Source organism: Pisolithus orientalis (genome assembly GCF_024613125.1).
Source record: "Pisolithus orientalis strain OTSU chromosome Unknown F5J12scaffold_9, whole genome shotgun sequence".
NCBI lineage: Eukaryota > Fungi > Basidiomycota > Agaricomycetes > Boletales > Pisolithaceae > Pisolithus > Pisolithus orientalis.
The window spans coordinates 221,912-237,527 of record NW_026260790.1 but is presented as its reverse complement, the minus strand read 5'-3'; the positions used below and the strand labels follow the sequence as shown (position 1 = coordinate 237,527).

Here is a 15,616-nt window from a genome sequence, read left to right as displayed (position 1 = left end):
AAACAAGAACACTGCTCATGTGTCACACCTCTTCTTCAGGAGAGGGCGCCGGGCGGTCGAGAACCCACGACCCTTCCAATAGTACATCGCCAGGACTGGTATGGGTAAGGAATGCTCACAACTTGGAACAGAATCAGCACTTGCTTCGTCGACTAGGGCAGAGGTCTTGCGAGTGGCCTTGAACGTTGCTTCACCAAATGTGTCGGCTTCTTCATGAGAAGTAAATATTCAACTCTTGCAGTAGATGTGAAAATTCTTAATCCAGAGCAGACCATCATGCCCCTGCTTCTGACCCACCCCCGAGATTTCTTGAGGTTGCCCGCAGCCGATGCTGCAATGGTGCCCTTTGGGCTGTAAAACAAGTAGTGAGTGCATTTTGTAGATAACAACTTGCCTGCTCTGCTGTTCACAACTTCATACTAGGTGGTGGTCAATGACCGGGAGCGATCGAACGTAATCCACCTAGTTGAAGCTTGTTCCCCATCATCCCCAAACACATCGGCCGCTGTGCCGACCTCCTGCTCTTTAGCAGTCCTCTATCACCGTCACGGGCAAATTTCTGGAATACACTGACGTGTTGAGGAAGGACAGTACCTTACTGGTTAGGGGCATGCATGCCAAGGAAGAAATCTCTGAAAAGCGTTTTGTGTGTAAGTCAAGCTTATGTAAGATATCCGTATACTGTACATCGATCGTAAAAAAAACAAAACAATCACGCTGTGCCAGTAAGTTCAGGAGGGAAACCCGAGAAATCCACCTGGTCCTGGATCGCTTGACCAGCAAGCGTGTACGAGACACGTAGTCGTAGTCGGATGTTTGCCTTGCGTAGCATGTTTGAGCAAGAAACACATATGAAAAGCGGATAGGTGCGACACTTACACCAGGGGGGGCGATCACACGCATCTGCTGTGTTTCAGTCGCACTGGGTCGGATATCCGAATTCGACATTGGTAGCATCTGCAACTGTTGCGACTATTTTCCATAGGTGTCAGAGGTGTCGAGCGGAGGGTCCGGTTAAAAAAAAAAAAGATTGCAAGCTTACCTTCGGGACGGCAGCCTGGAAGTTGACTCCAGTGGCGGTGTTTGATCCCGTAACCTGGAATCTTGCCATTATGTTTACAATCCCAGGTCGAGCTGCTGACGTTTGTGGGGTAAGTGTAATTTTCAGTTCGTTCTTCTCATATGCCGGGTATGATGTGAGCCGTGGTGCTCCAGACGATTGTACCGATACCGGCTGTGGTGAAGATACCGGTTGTACTTGAGTTTGCAGAAGCGAGAAAGCGGACTGTGGGGTGCTCGATGGGACCGCCGCAGAACTTGGCGTCGAGGGTTTCGGTGAGTCGAAAAGACCAAGAATGTCTTGTACAGCGGTCTTATGGCTAGGATGGTGGCTGTGGAGAACTGGTTGTGGTTGGTGTGGCACTGCTGCCAAATATCTCTGCGAGTAGATCTTGGTTGTTTTGTACAGGCTGACCATTGACCTGAGGAGACGGAGACACCAAATCGTCTCCAAGCAGGTCAGCCTAAGAAGCTATAGTCAGTCAAATATAATAATAGGATGGCCAAGCGTACATCTTTCGTTGCCCTCGTGGAGCCGACAGGCTTGTTCTCGCTGACTGTGTGATCATGAACCACCAAGTTCAGCAACATCTAAGCAATTGAACGCACCGACACCCATGACGGTCGCCTTTGGCTCGGGAAGAGGCATCCGCTCCAACACTCCAACCTTGAGGTCTCCGAGTGTGAACAAGCTCGCGAACTCCTACTGCGCGTTGCTGTAGTTCAAGCTCCGGGTTTGTAGTATACTTGGCAAGGATCCTCAGCGGCATGCTCTTGCTCCGCTGGACTCATAGTCGGCCGTGAAGCGATCTTGGTGATGCTGGTGAGAACAAATTGGCGAGTCAAGTAGTTGGCGTAGGGAGAGTCGAGTGTCGAAAGCAGAAGATCTAGTATATCCTTGTCGCTTACCTGCGTGTCAAATAAGTGTCATCAGATCCATCCTGGAAGAAGAGGGGGGGAGCAACCTACTTGTTTGGGCTGTTCCTCATCCACGATACCACCTTCCAGTAGAACTTCGCTATATTCACCGATGATCCATACAGCCGCAAGCGTGAGAGACTCTTGCGATATATCGGCTTTCAGGGCAGTATAAAGCTTCGAAGCTGTGTAGGCTTGCAGTTCGGGGGTATGTGCGACAAGGCGGATGAATGACGAGAGGATTTCTTCCCGAACGAAATTTCCAGCGAGTTTCAACGATCGCAGCACAGTATCAATATGCCATCGTTTATTCGGAGCAAAACGTTCAGCTGCAAGCGATATTTGAGTGGTCATACCCGTTTTGAACTCGTCATCGGCAACCTCGAGGAAGGCAAGTAACTCGCGCACAAGGACGCGCACGTTTTGCTCGTTGATCAAGGCATATGAAAGCTCGAGAGCGCGACGCCTAATTGATATATCACCGTCCCGGAGACAGTCCAGAATGATATTTCGGTGACGTTGGACGGCGTTAGTATCGACGGAGACAACCTTGTTCAGGGTATTAAGTGCGACATAGCTGACGACTCGGTGCGTTCACACAGAAATATCCAAGTAGGATAGGCTATGACTCACCGAATGTTGTTGTCACGATTACTGAGAAATTTTCCGAGTATGTTGATGGCCATGACACGAAGACCGCTGTCCGCTTCTATGTCGAGGACAGTAAGGACGGTCTCGTACAAGATAGAGTTTCCGACATTCTTGGTCGAGTCCGTGTTGGTTGCAACCTAAAAGCGTGAGATTATACAATCGGATGAGAGACATCTTGTTAACTTACTTGAGCAAGGATATCATTCATGGTCTCACTTGCCCTTGCATCGCCCATTCCAAGAAGACGGAGAAGTCGTAGAATTTTGACTTGCAAAAACGGGTCCGTGATACCGGATACGTCATGCTCAGGGCTATACCCAGTTGTAATGAGGGACTTCAAGTTGCGAACGAGCAGGGGTACAGCCTGGATAATAGAGGATGAATATATGACAGTGAACCGGCTGGATGACACGGACGTTTCTGAACTCGTTCAGACAATTTTCATCCATTTGACACATTTCCGAGACAAGGGTAATGGCAGCAAGGAGGACACCATGGTTCCGATCCGTCAGCAAACTCTTACCCTTTGAAACGAAATGGTCGATGAGGTCAGGGACCTTCTTAATGATGCGCAGGGCACATAAAGCAGCCTGGATCCAGAGATGGTCAGGTCCGGATCCGTCGGACATAGGGTGCATACCTTCTTGCGGATGTAAGTGTTGCTCGACCCCAGGAGTTTCTCTATCTCGTTTGCTAGATCCCGGGACATTTCCTCCGATGCAATATTCGCAAATGTACATAGTCCGAGTCCGACAACATACATGTTAGAATGGTTCAGGTCACTAGATGCGGGACAGCTGAAGGATCAGTTAGGCGAGATCCACGACAAGATGCATACTTTTTCAACGAGTTTGTTACGAGGGTGAGCACCTCTTGGCTCTCGTCCAGTAGGAGCATGATGCCGAGGTATCCGAGGCGCTTATCTGCAAAGCGAGGGCTGGCGACCAACTTGAGACATTCAATTTGGCCAAAGTGGGCTGGAGATCCAAGCATGTATATGTAGAGAAGCTTTGCGACATTGTTGTATCGAGCGTATGAGTCCTCCTCTCTGAATGAAGCACGAATGGCTGCCGATTCCTGTTGGATAAGGGCGCGTTCATCTGCAATCGTCTTGGGAAGTTGTCAGGAGGGGTCACGGGAAGGCTGCGTGTGAGACTGGTTTACTTTGCATGACCGTATGCCCTTGATCAGTGCTGTCTGTCACGTCAGTACGACTGGCAGACTGCGCATCCACGGGAGCTTACACTTGAGATTGTAGTGGGGCATCGCTGTGCTAAGGACTCGGAGTATTCGACTCGACTCAGCACCCGTGACACCAGTGTAGCAGTGTGACGCGTGACGCGTGACATGTGACCCTCCCCTCATACAAGCTCTGCACTGATAAATCACTGCACCCCCTCCCCATCGCAAGTCCCGATCCCGAGTGAAACAGTCTGGCTCAAGCAGGTCCGAACTTTCGATTGGATTCACGACGGTATGGACTCTGGTGGGTGTCGTGTGGGGGCGATATGATTTGTAACTCCGCTGCATGTCTAAATATGGGCGGTGATCTCACTCGCTTGTGTATCGTCTCGCGAGCACCCTTGTAAATTTTGTCCTGCATAGTACCCTCGCATTTTTGTATCTCCTGCTCGATGGCAGACCCTCGCGCGAAACCTGTCTCCCCGATTTCCCAGGTGCTGCAGTCAATGGGACTCACCAGAGACGATTTACTGCGACACAGCGGCCAGATGCGTCAGTTTCTCACCACAGAGGACGTGAATTCTCTCCACGCCTTGAGTGCTGCGTCTCCAGACATGCAGAACGCAATCGCACCCATGGTTGCGCGTTCGAGGGCGCGTTCGCATTCTCGCTCGCTTTCGCGTCCCAGCACGTCCACCGTCTCCCAGACACCGCCCCCGTCCACGCCCGTCAAGTCGGAGCCAATTGAGCCCGCCATGCCACTGCGCCACATGGACAGCATGGAGATGATATTGGAACGCAAGAACCGCCAGGCAAAACGCGAGAAACGAGGTAAGAAGGAAAAGGAGCGCTCCGCACCCTCGCCGCCCCCTGCAAGCGCCGGTTTCAGTCTCGACGCGTTCATGCAATCACGCGATTCACGACGTGTCTCCTATGCCGATCAACCTGGACCCTCATCTAGTTCTGCGTCCCAGGTGCGTGCCATGCCAGATCGCGCGAATTGTCAATATGGACGAGCTTTTGATGGCTTGTCTCATGACCCGTCAGGAGCCACTACAAGACGCACTCCCTGCCCCGCCTATAACCCCACAGCATAGAAAATATTATAGAGACTATGATACCCGTCGAACCCCCCTCCTTGCGACCCAAAAAGGTCCGTCATATTCTTCTTTTCTGCTTCCATGTGCCAAGTATCCTTCCAGCAGGATACCCTTTCCCCTGATCCTCTCTCCCCAACTCCTACACGTTCACGCGCTCCAAGCGTATCAAATCGTGTCCAAGTCTCTGCTTCTGAACAGTTCGGCGTAAATCTTGTGACCCCCCGACGCAACAGTTATTACAAATCGCCCTTGCCGTCCTCTTCACCACCACAGTCCTCGCCCTTTGCTACCCCTTCTGCGAAGCGGGTCATCAACCTTGTTTCTTCCCCCGGGCCAATGGGTCCCCTTCCTGACGAAGATGAATACGACAACCTACCTTACACACTGCCACCAGGTCCCTATTCAACCGCGAAACCCGATCTTTCCTATGCCGCGCTCATCGGCCAGGCAATTCTCTCCACCCCAGACCATCGTCTAACACTGCAAGAAATTTACGACTGGATCACGATCGTCTATCCTTATTTCAATCGTAACGAAACGACTTGGATGAATTCTATCAGACACGTTCTCAGCACTACAGTATGTTTCCGCAAGGTCACCCGAGAGCGTACTTTAGGACGCACGCAATGGGCGATCTGGGATTGTGATCTCGAATGCTTCGCCAACGGCAACTTCAGAAAGGAGTTTTGTGCAGAGCTCAGAGAGGCGGCTAAGAAGGCGCCACCGAAGAAGCGTCATGCTGAGAGTTCGGCATCATCTAGGAGAGCCAAAAGACAAAAGAAGGGCGGGACAACCTTCGATTCGAGCTCACCTGCGGTCCCTCCGGCTTCCTCGCCACAAACGCATCCCCACCCACCCTTTGCCTCCCTTCCTCAATTCCTCCCTCTCTTCCCAGCTCTTATGCCAACACAGCATCAGCCGTATTATGATAACTGTGCGCAGCTACCGGCCGAAGTCATATTTCCCCCGCTTCCCCCTTCATCCAATTACGTCCGTGTCATGGCTGGCACTGTTTCCTCTCCATCGCTTCCAACGGTCAGGAGCTCGGATATTCCTCAATCGTCTCCCATCCCACAATCGTCCTCCTTGCCTGATCTCATCCCTAATTGCAGTTCTTCGAGTCCTCCAATACCTTCGGAAGACCATTCCCAGCCAGATATCACTGTAGAAGTGAATAAAGAATCGACACCGCCTCTGGAGCCGGATCCTGCCGTTGCTAACAAACATCGATCAAATAAAGAGCAGAAGCAGAGTACAACAACCAACAAGACGCAGTTGAAGGTAATTACTTTCTTATCACAATTGCTGTGAACTCACTTCTTTTCTTGCAGAAATCCCTTCCCGTTCTCCCTATGCCAGAGTCCCCCACTCTTGACCGCCGCACGAGATCTAAAAGGCTTGCCAAGCGGTCCGCTCCTCCCCCAGCCCCAGTGTCGAATGCTGACCCTCGTCCATCCACTCCTCCCCCCTGTCCAAGTACCCCCCGAAATCGTGGTCCAGGTGTTACCACGCAACTCTCCCCCGTGCGCACTCCGCTCTCTCATAAGGGGCTTCATATGTCTCCCTCTGCTTCCCTTGCACATTACAAATCACATCTTGACCCACCACCACCGCCAGTGTTTCGCCAAGACGACGGAATCAATCCTGCCGTGTTTGACAGTGATTATATTCGTACACCATCGCGAAAGCGTGGTAACCGTGACGGTTTGACAACCCTGTTTCCCCCAGTTACCCCGAAGAAACTGGTGTTCCCCGCGCCAACCCCCTCTTCGGAGTCGCCGTTCCGTACGCCAGGATCACGCTCCATATTTGATCCACATGACCCGTCTGCACTGCTTGACGAGGAGTTTGCGAGGCTCGGTGCAAAGGGCGCGCAAGATAGCCCAGTTGGTCTGTTTGATGGTCGCAGGGGCCTTCTATATGAGAGTCCCAGCGTACCCAGCCCTGGAAAATTCCCAAGATGGTTTTAGTAGCCTGGTGCGTATAATACGTATACCCGACGAGATTACCTCCATTACTCCGTTCTTCACGATCTCTCTTCGTTACGCTCTTCCTCGTACGTGTGTCTGTTGTTATATGCTCTCTGGTGGCATTGGCCCATGTAGAAGGTCGCCTATTGTGTTCTTTTTTTTTTCTCTCGTTAGACAATGTATCACATTCACTCCGTCACCCTCTATGCATTCACTCCGTCGTTTTGTCCTAGCAAAGGTAGCATCTATCGTCTTTCCGTTGCCTGTACAATTAAACCTTCAGTGGAACCCAGTGAACCTTGGACGGGAGACGGGTGATTGTTGAACCGGCCCTGTGTAACTACCCCCCTTGAACCTCAAGCGTGCAACTGACCTTGGGGTACTTGCCGTTTTTATAATTATTGAGTTGCTGCGACAGATGTTGCAGACATGTATGGCATTGGTAATCCATGGAACACGGCGTTCGCCACATTTAACCAGGCACTCTCATCACGGTGTCATCAAATCTGCCGAGTTAGCCTTATTTAAACTATAGAACAGCGATGTTGCCAAACTAAAGGTTAGTCTAGTAACCAGATGAGTCTATAAGGCTGCCAGGCTACCACATTAACTAAAGGCCCTCCAGGCGCCCGACGCCATCACAACAAGGGACGAGCGCACGAGGTGACAATCAGTATGCATATCAGTTTATCAATGCAAAGGGCGCAAGGGAAAAGCCATCGCAAGACCCGGGATATGGTCGTTTGGAGATCACATGAGGCTTATCAGAGTACCGCGGATGATATCGGAACAATGCACCAAAGCTTACCGCAGCACAAGAGGTGCAAGGCTGTCAAGTTGTTGCCAGACCTAACCCACCGATTCGAAGCCCATGCTGTCAAGGGCAAGTCACACACACCGGCGCAATATAGGAATGGGTAAATGAGCGTATTGTCACAGAGGCATGAGGTCTGGGACAGACAAGACATACCTGAAGGCCTCCTGCACCATCCGGAGTGTCACCGCTCTGAAAAAGAGCTTAGTAAGCGACACAGCTCTTCCGTACTTGCGCGAAACCTCTCATTGGCCAACAAGTGCCCTAACCATGAATTCGCGTGCAACTGCCGTAATGCAGCTACACACTCCCATGCCCATGCGGATCATAAAATATGCTCCGGTACGCTGGGTTCGTTCGAGTACAAAAAAGTTTTGAAGTTGCTGAGCCAGAATTTGATGTTCCTGACTAAACCTAAAACAGACAGTAGCGATTGGCCATAGTTGAACCGGTCAGCAAACATCAGATACCCATTACAAGAGGCAGGAAACAAAACCAGAAGTACTTGACACGGACACAACTAAGGTGTCGACGTTCCTCGAGAATCTACATAGTGATTTTTTCTGGATTCATTATACCCCTCTCCCGCGATTCTCATCATGCGCGAGGTAAGAACTTCCGTTACTCCACAGGCCACCACGCTTGGAGCCCCTCTGAGTCAAGGTCCAAGCGCTATATGCTCTCAAGATATACCTGACCCTATATCGCCCTCCAGAATGCCGTTCCCATAGGTCGTATTCGGAGATAGTCTAGCTCAATTCAGCTCAATCAATGTCCTTGGCTGAACGTATTTAAAGCAGATGTTTGCGACGCCATGAACTGCAGAATACCAGGGCACGTCCTCGAACTCGTCATACTACGTTGCATCGCGTCTCATTATGAACCCTGCCCTTGTCATTAATTATCCCTGCACGCTTTGCTGCAGACCCACGTCCATGTGGTGCAGCCGCTGTCAAGGCGCGTGGTATTGCACCCAGGAACATCTCCAGATAGTCAGTGCGCCGCAACTTTGACTTATGTACTGTGTCCCGATGCTGTTTAGGACTGGCCGCGGCACCACAATGAATGCATCCCCGCCATAAACGCGCAAACCTATCACGTGATTGCGACTCTTCCGCCTGCTGAGCAGCAGATGGTCCCTGAAGTACATAGGCTGCCTGTATGTCTGTCTCATTAGCCGCGTATATCGGCAAGGCAACTGCTTGAAAGACACAGCAGTGCCAGAATCTCGAGTTTCCCAACGATAGGACGTGCTCCAATGACAGTCGGGATGCCTTTCACAAAGGATTCAACTTTGGATCATCACAGCGATCCAATCAGGTATGTTTCATTTGTCATTTCTCAGAAGGTTTCTCCAACTTCTGTGGCAATGCAGCACGCCCTTTGCGTTAGACGATACTATCACGGAGATCCACACAGCGGATGGCCAATTTGTATGTGTCATCTGTGCCGTGCAGAGCGAGAGGACCTGAACTTCCCCGAAACACGCAGATCAAGTATGCTAATTGTCCGTTTATCCATTGCCGTCACACGGATGTAAAGGGCAAACAATGTTTGAAGTTGATCAATTGTGCTGATATGCCTGGCCATTTCAAAGATGCACACAATATAAGAAACCTGGGGCGCAAGGTCAAATTGGACTGTGGATGGCAAGGCTGTGGACGCCAAGTTACGAGGCATGGCTACACCCGCCACGTCCGCGAGTGTCATCTCCACCACGATCGAATTTCTGCTCACAGAAACGAAGCCGGACATACCCATGAAGTTGATGTTGAAGTTGAGTCGGGAGGGTAAACTGGTGGGACGGTCGTTCCGGGCAGGGGACAACAGGACGAATTGTGTACCTTGTCAGATGTTCTATGCGTAGCAGATATCCAATACTTCTGTTCGTGCAGTACGAGTACGATGACGCGGGGAGAATCAATTCTGGGGTCGCAGCTTTTCACAAGTGAGTCGCACAGAACCAAAGAACTATATTTCAGCGCCAGCGCCGATCAACGGCCCTGAAAAGCATGGATGACTTACATAAGCATTTTAACCAACTCTAAAAAAGACCACGCACAGCGTGTAGTGCGAGCATTCTACTCGGTCACAGGTGGCCTCTCCACCAGTGGCCCCGGCATCATTTTCACCTTGAGTTACTGAAAGTGTTACGTGTCAGAAATGCATGCGTATACACCCCAACCGACGTACCTGGCCTATGAAACCCCCTGTCTTTTCGTCTGCTCACAATTTGTTGATTGCCGTCGTAAATAGAACGAACACAGACTGGTTGCTTACCCTCACCAATGTTCATTTCATCGTCCGACATGGTGGTAATGTGGGTGGCGGATGGAATGTGACAAGGTGTGACATCGACCACGCCCTGATCAGGGCCTTAGTCCGGATACCATGACTCTGGTAGATTTGGGTTTGAATTCACTAAGGCTCGTGTTGCGGCAGACTGCAGTTATGTAACATAATATATAGGCAATTGAAGGTGCTCACACGTGCGACGCAGATTCACGCAGGATAGGTAGGCACGCGAGACTATGAAGTAGGACGTGCGCTGGACATATGCACACTAGGGTGAATGTGGTAGCAGTGCAGTCTTTGAGGGGCTGACTGAGGTGGTGGAGGATCCTTGATGTGTTATCGCCCTCGGTTCTGCTGCTTGACCGAGGAGGGTGGGAACCTGCGACAGGGTGGTGAGGGAAGAGGGGTTGGCTCACCTCTGAGATTGGTATGACTATGCACGCCTTAGCAGAAGAATTATGACGAGCTAGGTTATCTGCCACATGTGGTGGTTTCCTGGCTGACAGGTGGCACTGGCTGATGACAGCCTGATCCCTTCTTCGAGGGATACCTCGCAGCCGGTACCCAATAAGGTGCGGAGGGCTCAGGTGCCTTGTTAACCCCAAACGTCCGTAGCCGAAATTATGGTTTGTGGGTGTGCGCGCGTCATCTCTGCGCTCCGTCTCCCTCGCCTTCTTTTGCGAGACGGCAGTCTCAGGGGTAGCCTCACCCTGTGGTACTACATCAGTATGTCACTCTTCACAGGCTTCGCTGATGCTGCAGCTTTGGCGATGATGCGTGGTTGGGACAGGGGTGGTGGGGCGATGGACACGGAATGTATGTCGTCCATCATTTTAACAGATACCTACTCTGCTGAGTCACTACACAGCATATGTCAATGATTATGGATGCAACGTAGTTTGTACATGCTATGCTACGAGCTAGCGGCAAATTCCATATGGCTGTGACCGTTGCAGCCCGTTTTTTCTTCGGCTATCCTATCCTTCCTTCTCGTGGTCCGCGGGTGCCCGACACAGATTAGGTAGGATCCCGGAATGATAAAAAAATCAAGGGCTGTCAACTAACACAATCGGCTTATCAGGCTCAGGGAGCAAATTCTGAGACGCATGGACCGATCGCGTTAAGTACCGGAAAATCATGTACAAGACATATATTTCCTCACCTTCTTCGTCAAGCAAGGTTTCTTCCTCTAAGCAAACCGTGATATACTCGGATACAACTAAGCGGCGGCGTTTTGGTCTGCGAGTACAGTTCAGCTGAATCAGCGGTATCGCACTAACAACATTGTTCTTACTTGGCCGTTTCCTGGATCAAACGAAGTCTTCGGGAAAGGTCCCGTTTGTCCAATACAACGTGGGTTAGTTTTGGATCACCCAAATCAACGATCCTCCCTCCATTGGCTTCGATGTCGCGGGAGACTTTGCTCAAGCTATTGGGGGAAAGTTAAAGCCACTGCAGCGTACGTACATGAGAGACACCCTCACTTCTCCGATATCTCTTTCTCGTGCTTCGTGTTCACCGTCATGCCGTGCCTACGAGCATTTTCAGGAGTATCGAGATAAAAGCACCTAGTGAACCGGTTATGTCGGCTCAGGGTGTCAGGCAAGACTAAACACACAAGTGTCTGAAGATAAACGTAAGATCGTATTCTCTTGCGTCATCATCGCCCATGGTAGCATCTCTGACATCATTGTTTCGTAGGGAATCGCGATCCTCTACGTGGAGATCTGCCTCCTCGGCCTTATGCACCTGTGACCAGATTAGTGCACTCGCGACGTAGATATAGAATAGCTCACTTGAGGATGTTGCTGCGTTTCATCCAAAGTCTCGTCCAAGATATCCCCGTCGCCCGCCTCAAGCGCAGACCATTCATCATCTCCACCCTTAACATCATCGCTGACGGAGTCAGCATCTGTCTCAGACTCTGTCTCACTGCTTTCTTCAGTTGCGGGTTTAGCATCAACACTGAGCCAATCCGCTAAGGCTGGTGCTACATCTTTGACCGGTTTTCGTTTCGCTTGTGAACCCTCTGAAATTGCGGGGACCTTCAGATCTGCATCTTGTTCTTGGGTACCGTCTACCATTTCATAATCTTCGTCACTCTCTGGCTGGTCATACTCTGCAGAGTATTGTCGGTCATTTGATGCGTGGAAGAAATACCTAGACACACATAACATCAATCAGAAGGATGAGGGTAGAGCAAATAAAAAGATTACTTCTTCCTGAGTGGCAAAAGCTCCCCGCGGGCTATACAGTCTAAAATCCATCGCGGTCGAATGATATCAACGGTCCCCCTTCTCATCAGCAACTTGATGTCATACGCTAGCGTTGGAAATGTCGTGAGATTGGAAACCAAGACACAACCTGAAGAACGCACGCGTAGTAGCGCCACCATAGACGGCCATTGCAGGTTGCTGGGGTGTTATTACCTGGACGCATGTCCCCCCGTTTGCGTGTATGCTGCTTCTCATGAGCAGCAGATTTAGTCATGAAGACGAGAATCATACATCTTCATCAATTCCTTCCGCTCTTCGTCACCCGTTCTTGATTTTGGATCCGCAGAGACCACTACGTAAGGAAGTTCAGATATGTACTCAGAATAAATGGTCAGCGTTCCTTACTGAATTTCATGTTTTCAAAAAGGTTCGATTCAACGTCGACAGACTTGAGGTCTGGTCCTTGAAAATGGGATACGACCATCGGCTACATAGAATTAGCTTCGTAGAATCATTGATCGGGTGTCGTGCAAGTACCTTCTTCGCTGTAGTTCTCCTCTTCTTTCTTCGATCCTCCACACTAAGTAGACTGAGGATGGCGTTCACTCAATGCAGGGAAAGCTCACCTCGTTTCGGCCTCCATTTTTCTCTTGCGTTCTGCGCGCATGCTCTCCAGGACAGCTGAAAAACATCAGGAACCAGTGGGGTGAATAGAGCTGTACATGCCTTACCTGATGCATACATGCAATCTGCAATGGAAAGATCGTCTCGAATGCGGAGTGCTCGAGGAAACCGCATTGTGACTCCAAGGTGATACTCGTCTGAAAGAGAAGGTAAGCACGAGGATGAGGTGTGACTATACCTCTCACCTGAAGTCGTAATCTCTGCTGCCTTGACTTCAAGTATAAACGAACTGTGGGGTATCAGACAAGTGATGATGAGACGATGGAAGAGCGTCCCGACGTACTCAGCAGGTTCGATGTATAGATCACACTTATCCTCGTGCCCACGCTTCGTTGTTTGCAGAAAGTCCGGAGGGTGTTTCGGATCCCATTCTTTCCAAGGTTTTTGTCGTACCCAAACATAGTCAGCGAAAGACAGACCCGATCCAACGCGAACGAATGTGCTGTATCTACGGCTAATGAGAACGAGGGACGGTCGGGAGTAAGCCACACCACGCACTTTGGCTCATCACCATCTGAAATGTTGCGATCATCAAGGACTGCACACAAAAGAGTGGCGACACCACCGGAACGCTTTCCGGAACCGTAGTTCCCTCCTGTAAAAAGTATCAACAATGCCGGAGTAATGATGCTTCGGAGACCATACGTACCGACGACGAGCACATCAACAGTTTCACCCAAATTGTCCTACAGCATGTCAGAGACCGGATGTAGCGAATATCTTTTCATACCATGTATTCTGGTTTGACCTTGATCCAATCTTTGTTACGTCCGTTCAGAGTGTACTCGGAGTCTGGATGCTTCAGGATGAGACCTTCCCCTCTGGCTGCCATGAATCTCATCCATTCTCTGCCTAACATCCTTTGCGGTCTTGCCCTCGAATTCAGTGGTGAACTCCTATGCGCCCGGGAATCTCCTTGATGCATGCACGTAGATTACGCTTGCGAAACTTGAGTGACTTCTTGTGAAGAGACATGCCATTAAGGTACAACAAGTCAAAAACCTTGACTGACGAAGAAACGCCCGTAAGAGTGTGCCAGGAGACCAAAAAACATCACCTACAGCAGGGTCTTGGGTTCAACTCCTTGTTTTGACTTGTCTAGCATTACGTGAGATCTGATAAGAACAGTCTGTCACGGAACCTACCAAGTGCAGCAGTTTTCAAGGTATCCAAATGGCAGGAGCCGTTCCGAGGTTGGATCCCATACTAACATTTCTCCATCAAGAATAATGCTGTATGAACGGTGATAATTTCACGACGATTCCAAATATAGATACGCACTCGTCGATGCGCTCGTCAAATGCAGCGTCAATATATGGGGTTAAGCTACCCTGCCCCACGTGTTTTCCATAGAGATACGTATAGTCTTTCCCTTTCCTAAAAACCCGTTAGACCAATCGGTCCGTTCAAAAGCAAGGACCAACCTCGAACAGTAGAAATACTCATTTCCACGTCGATGCAGTTGCATACGTTCTCCATCCAGTTTCTCTTCAATGATAAAGGGTCGGCCTTGCATTTCTTTGACAGACTCCTCAATATTGCGGGTCGGCCGCTTGCACAGCATCGGTGCAAAAGCGCGAAACAGCTGAATGGATTTATCCTGGGACGCGGTTGGACATCATAGTATATTGTGTCGATGATCATACCTCTGGGTTTAATCTGCGTGTGGGATCTGAAAGCTCCCAAGCAACTTTCTTCAAGTCCGAGCAGGTGTTGAAGAAATCTTCAGCGTCGGGATGAAATACGGAAAACACGGTCGTTTCCTTGACAGATATGATCATATCTGCGAGAGATTGGCACCCTTCTCACTTTTGTTGAGAGAGAAACAAACCCTTCAAAATAATCCGCACGATCCATCTCTGCTCTTCAGCCGTTGTACTGGTTGTAGACACGCTGCAGGAGTTTGGCTTGCGCATCCCTGACCGGGGGATTAGTTCTAGAAGGGCATGGCATGTGGCGCGTACTGTTTTCCCGTGGCATTGGCTAAATCATCAAGAATTCCGTTCAGATCATCAATTGTAAGTGACCCTTCGACGACCGACGAGCGCTTGTTCACGACGTCGAAAAGAACCGTAGGGAAATCACCAGCGGCTTGCTGCACGGAGAATCAGACAGCTCTCCTAAAGAAAAAAGGGGGGGAAAGAGCAACGGACATTAGTCCCAGCGGGTTTCTTCCAATTGAGAAGCCGGATGGAGTCGGGGTCTCGCATTCCAAGTGGGATAAGCTTGATATAGATCTTGGCAATATTCTTTTCCTTCAAGCCATAGACGGCGCGTTCCCGATCTTTCTACGTGCGGATCACATTTACCGTCTGAAAGGAGGAAGCCGTCATATCCCACAACGTACCTGCGGGAGAATAAGACGCAAAACAGGGTACAAATCATAGCCAATTTCCTCTCTCCACCGCTAAACGACATTCCATCAGTCTGCTTGATCTGTTCCGCGTGACAGACATACATTGAACCAGACGCTTAACATGCGTCTGCGACGTTCCGGCTTACGCTCAGTCGACAATCTTTCGAACAGACCCGTTAAGACTGAGAAAGGGGCACTCCCTCTATTTTGAGGTGGCGCAGCATATCCGATGTTCTCTTCTGCCTGGGATAACCCGCTTGGAACAGGGGAACCTGATCGCGCGGATGGCGCTGGAGTTGGTTGCATTACAATGGGATGTTCAGTAATTGGACCGTGGAAGGCTGAACTCGAGAATGACTGGGAGATAGTCA

General features: G+C 50.2%; 4 protein-coding genes across 4 annotated transcripts; 2 read left to right on the top strand and 2 right to left on the bottom strand.

The window, feature by feature from the left end:
• Positions 1 to 712: 712 nt before the first annotated feature.
• F5J12DRAFT_891194 (adaptin N terminal region-domain-containing protein) lies at positions 713 to 3,894 on the bottom strand (the record flags this gene model as incomplete). The annotated part of the gene is made up of 15 exons (XM_051747463.1): positions 713 to 820; positions 880 to 972; positions 1,043 to 1,425; positions 1,475 to 1,523; positions 1,573 to 1,616; positions 1,669 to 1,762; positions 1,807 to 1,968; positions 2,029 to 2,554; positions 2,611 to 2,765; positions 2,816 to 2,992; positions 3,045 to 3,218; positions 3,269 to 3,410; positions 3,467 to 3,738; positions 3,793 to 3,821; positions 3,873 to 3,894. 15 exons carry the CDS (start codon positions 3,892 to 3,894, stop codon positions 713 to 715), a joined length of 2,430 nt encoding a protein of 809 aa, XP_051601300.1.
• Positions 3,895 to 3,983: 89 nt separating this feature from the next.
• Positions 3,984 to 7,310, top strand: F5J12DRAFT_821199 (uncharacterized protein). The gene is made up of 4 exons (XM_051745296.1): positions 3,984 to 4,784; positions 4,858 to 4,933; positions 5,002 to 6,191; positions 6,242 to 7,310. The coding sequence occupies exons 1-4, from the start codon at positions 4,263 to 4,265 to the stop codon at positions 6,878 to 6,880; spliced, it is 2,427 nt and encodes an 808-aa protein (XP_051601299.1). The 5' UTR covers positions 3,984 to 4,262; the 3' UTR covers positions 6,881 to 7,310.
• On the top strand, positions 7,310 to 9,166 carry F5J12DRAFT_781706 (uncharacterized protein; the record flags this gene model as incomplete). The annotated part of the gene is made up of 10 exons (XM_051742598.1): positions 7,310 to 7,393; positions 7,416 to 7,439; positions 7,478 to 7,797; positions 7,820 to 7,901; positions 7,995 to 8,036; positions 8,175 to 8,302; positions 8,620 to 8,686; positions 8,737 to 8,838; positions 8,872 to 9,014; positions 9,070 to 9,166. 10 exons carry the CDS (start codon positions 7,310 to 7,312, stop codon positions 9,164 to 9,166), a joined length of 1,089 nt encoding a protein of 362 aa, XP_051601298.1.
• Positions 9,167 to 10,859: 1,693 nt separating this feature from the next.
• F5J12DRAFT_821168 (DNA ligase 4) lies at positions 10,860 to 15,613 on the bottom strand. The gene is made up of 27 exons (XM_051745295.1): positions 15,348 to 15,613; positions 15,237 to 15,296; positions 15,043 to 15,177; positions 14,854 to 14,984; positions 14,717 to 14,721; positions 14,536 to 14,672; positions 14,314 to 14,489; positions 14,171 to 14,266; positions 14,035 to 14,121; positions 13,620 to 13,749; positions 13,539 to 13,575; positions 13,388 to 13,484; positions 13,173 to 13,337; positions 13,075 to 13,118; positions 12,937 to 13,026; positions 12,832 to 12,886; positions 12,743 to 12,785; positions 12,611 to 12,692; positions 12,497 to 12,557; positions 12,367 to 12,449; positions 12,206 to 12,311; positions 11,786 to 12,149; positions 11,608 to 11,738; positions 11,474 to 11,557; positions 11,284 to 11,418; positions 11,152 to 11,228; positions 10,860 to 11,086 (listed from the first exon to the last, which is right to left on the bottom strand). The coding sequence occupies exons 1-27, from the start codon at positions 15,549 to 15,551 to the stop codon at positions 11,073 to 11,075; spliced, it is 2,829 nt and encodes a 942-aa protein (XP_051601297.1). The 5' UTR covers positions 15,552 to 15,613; the 3' UTR covers positions 10,860 to 11,072.
• Positions 15,614 to 15,616: the final 3 nt, after the last annotated feature.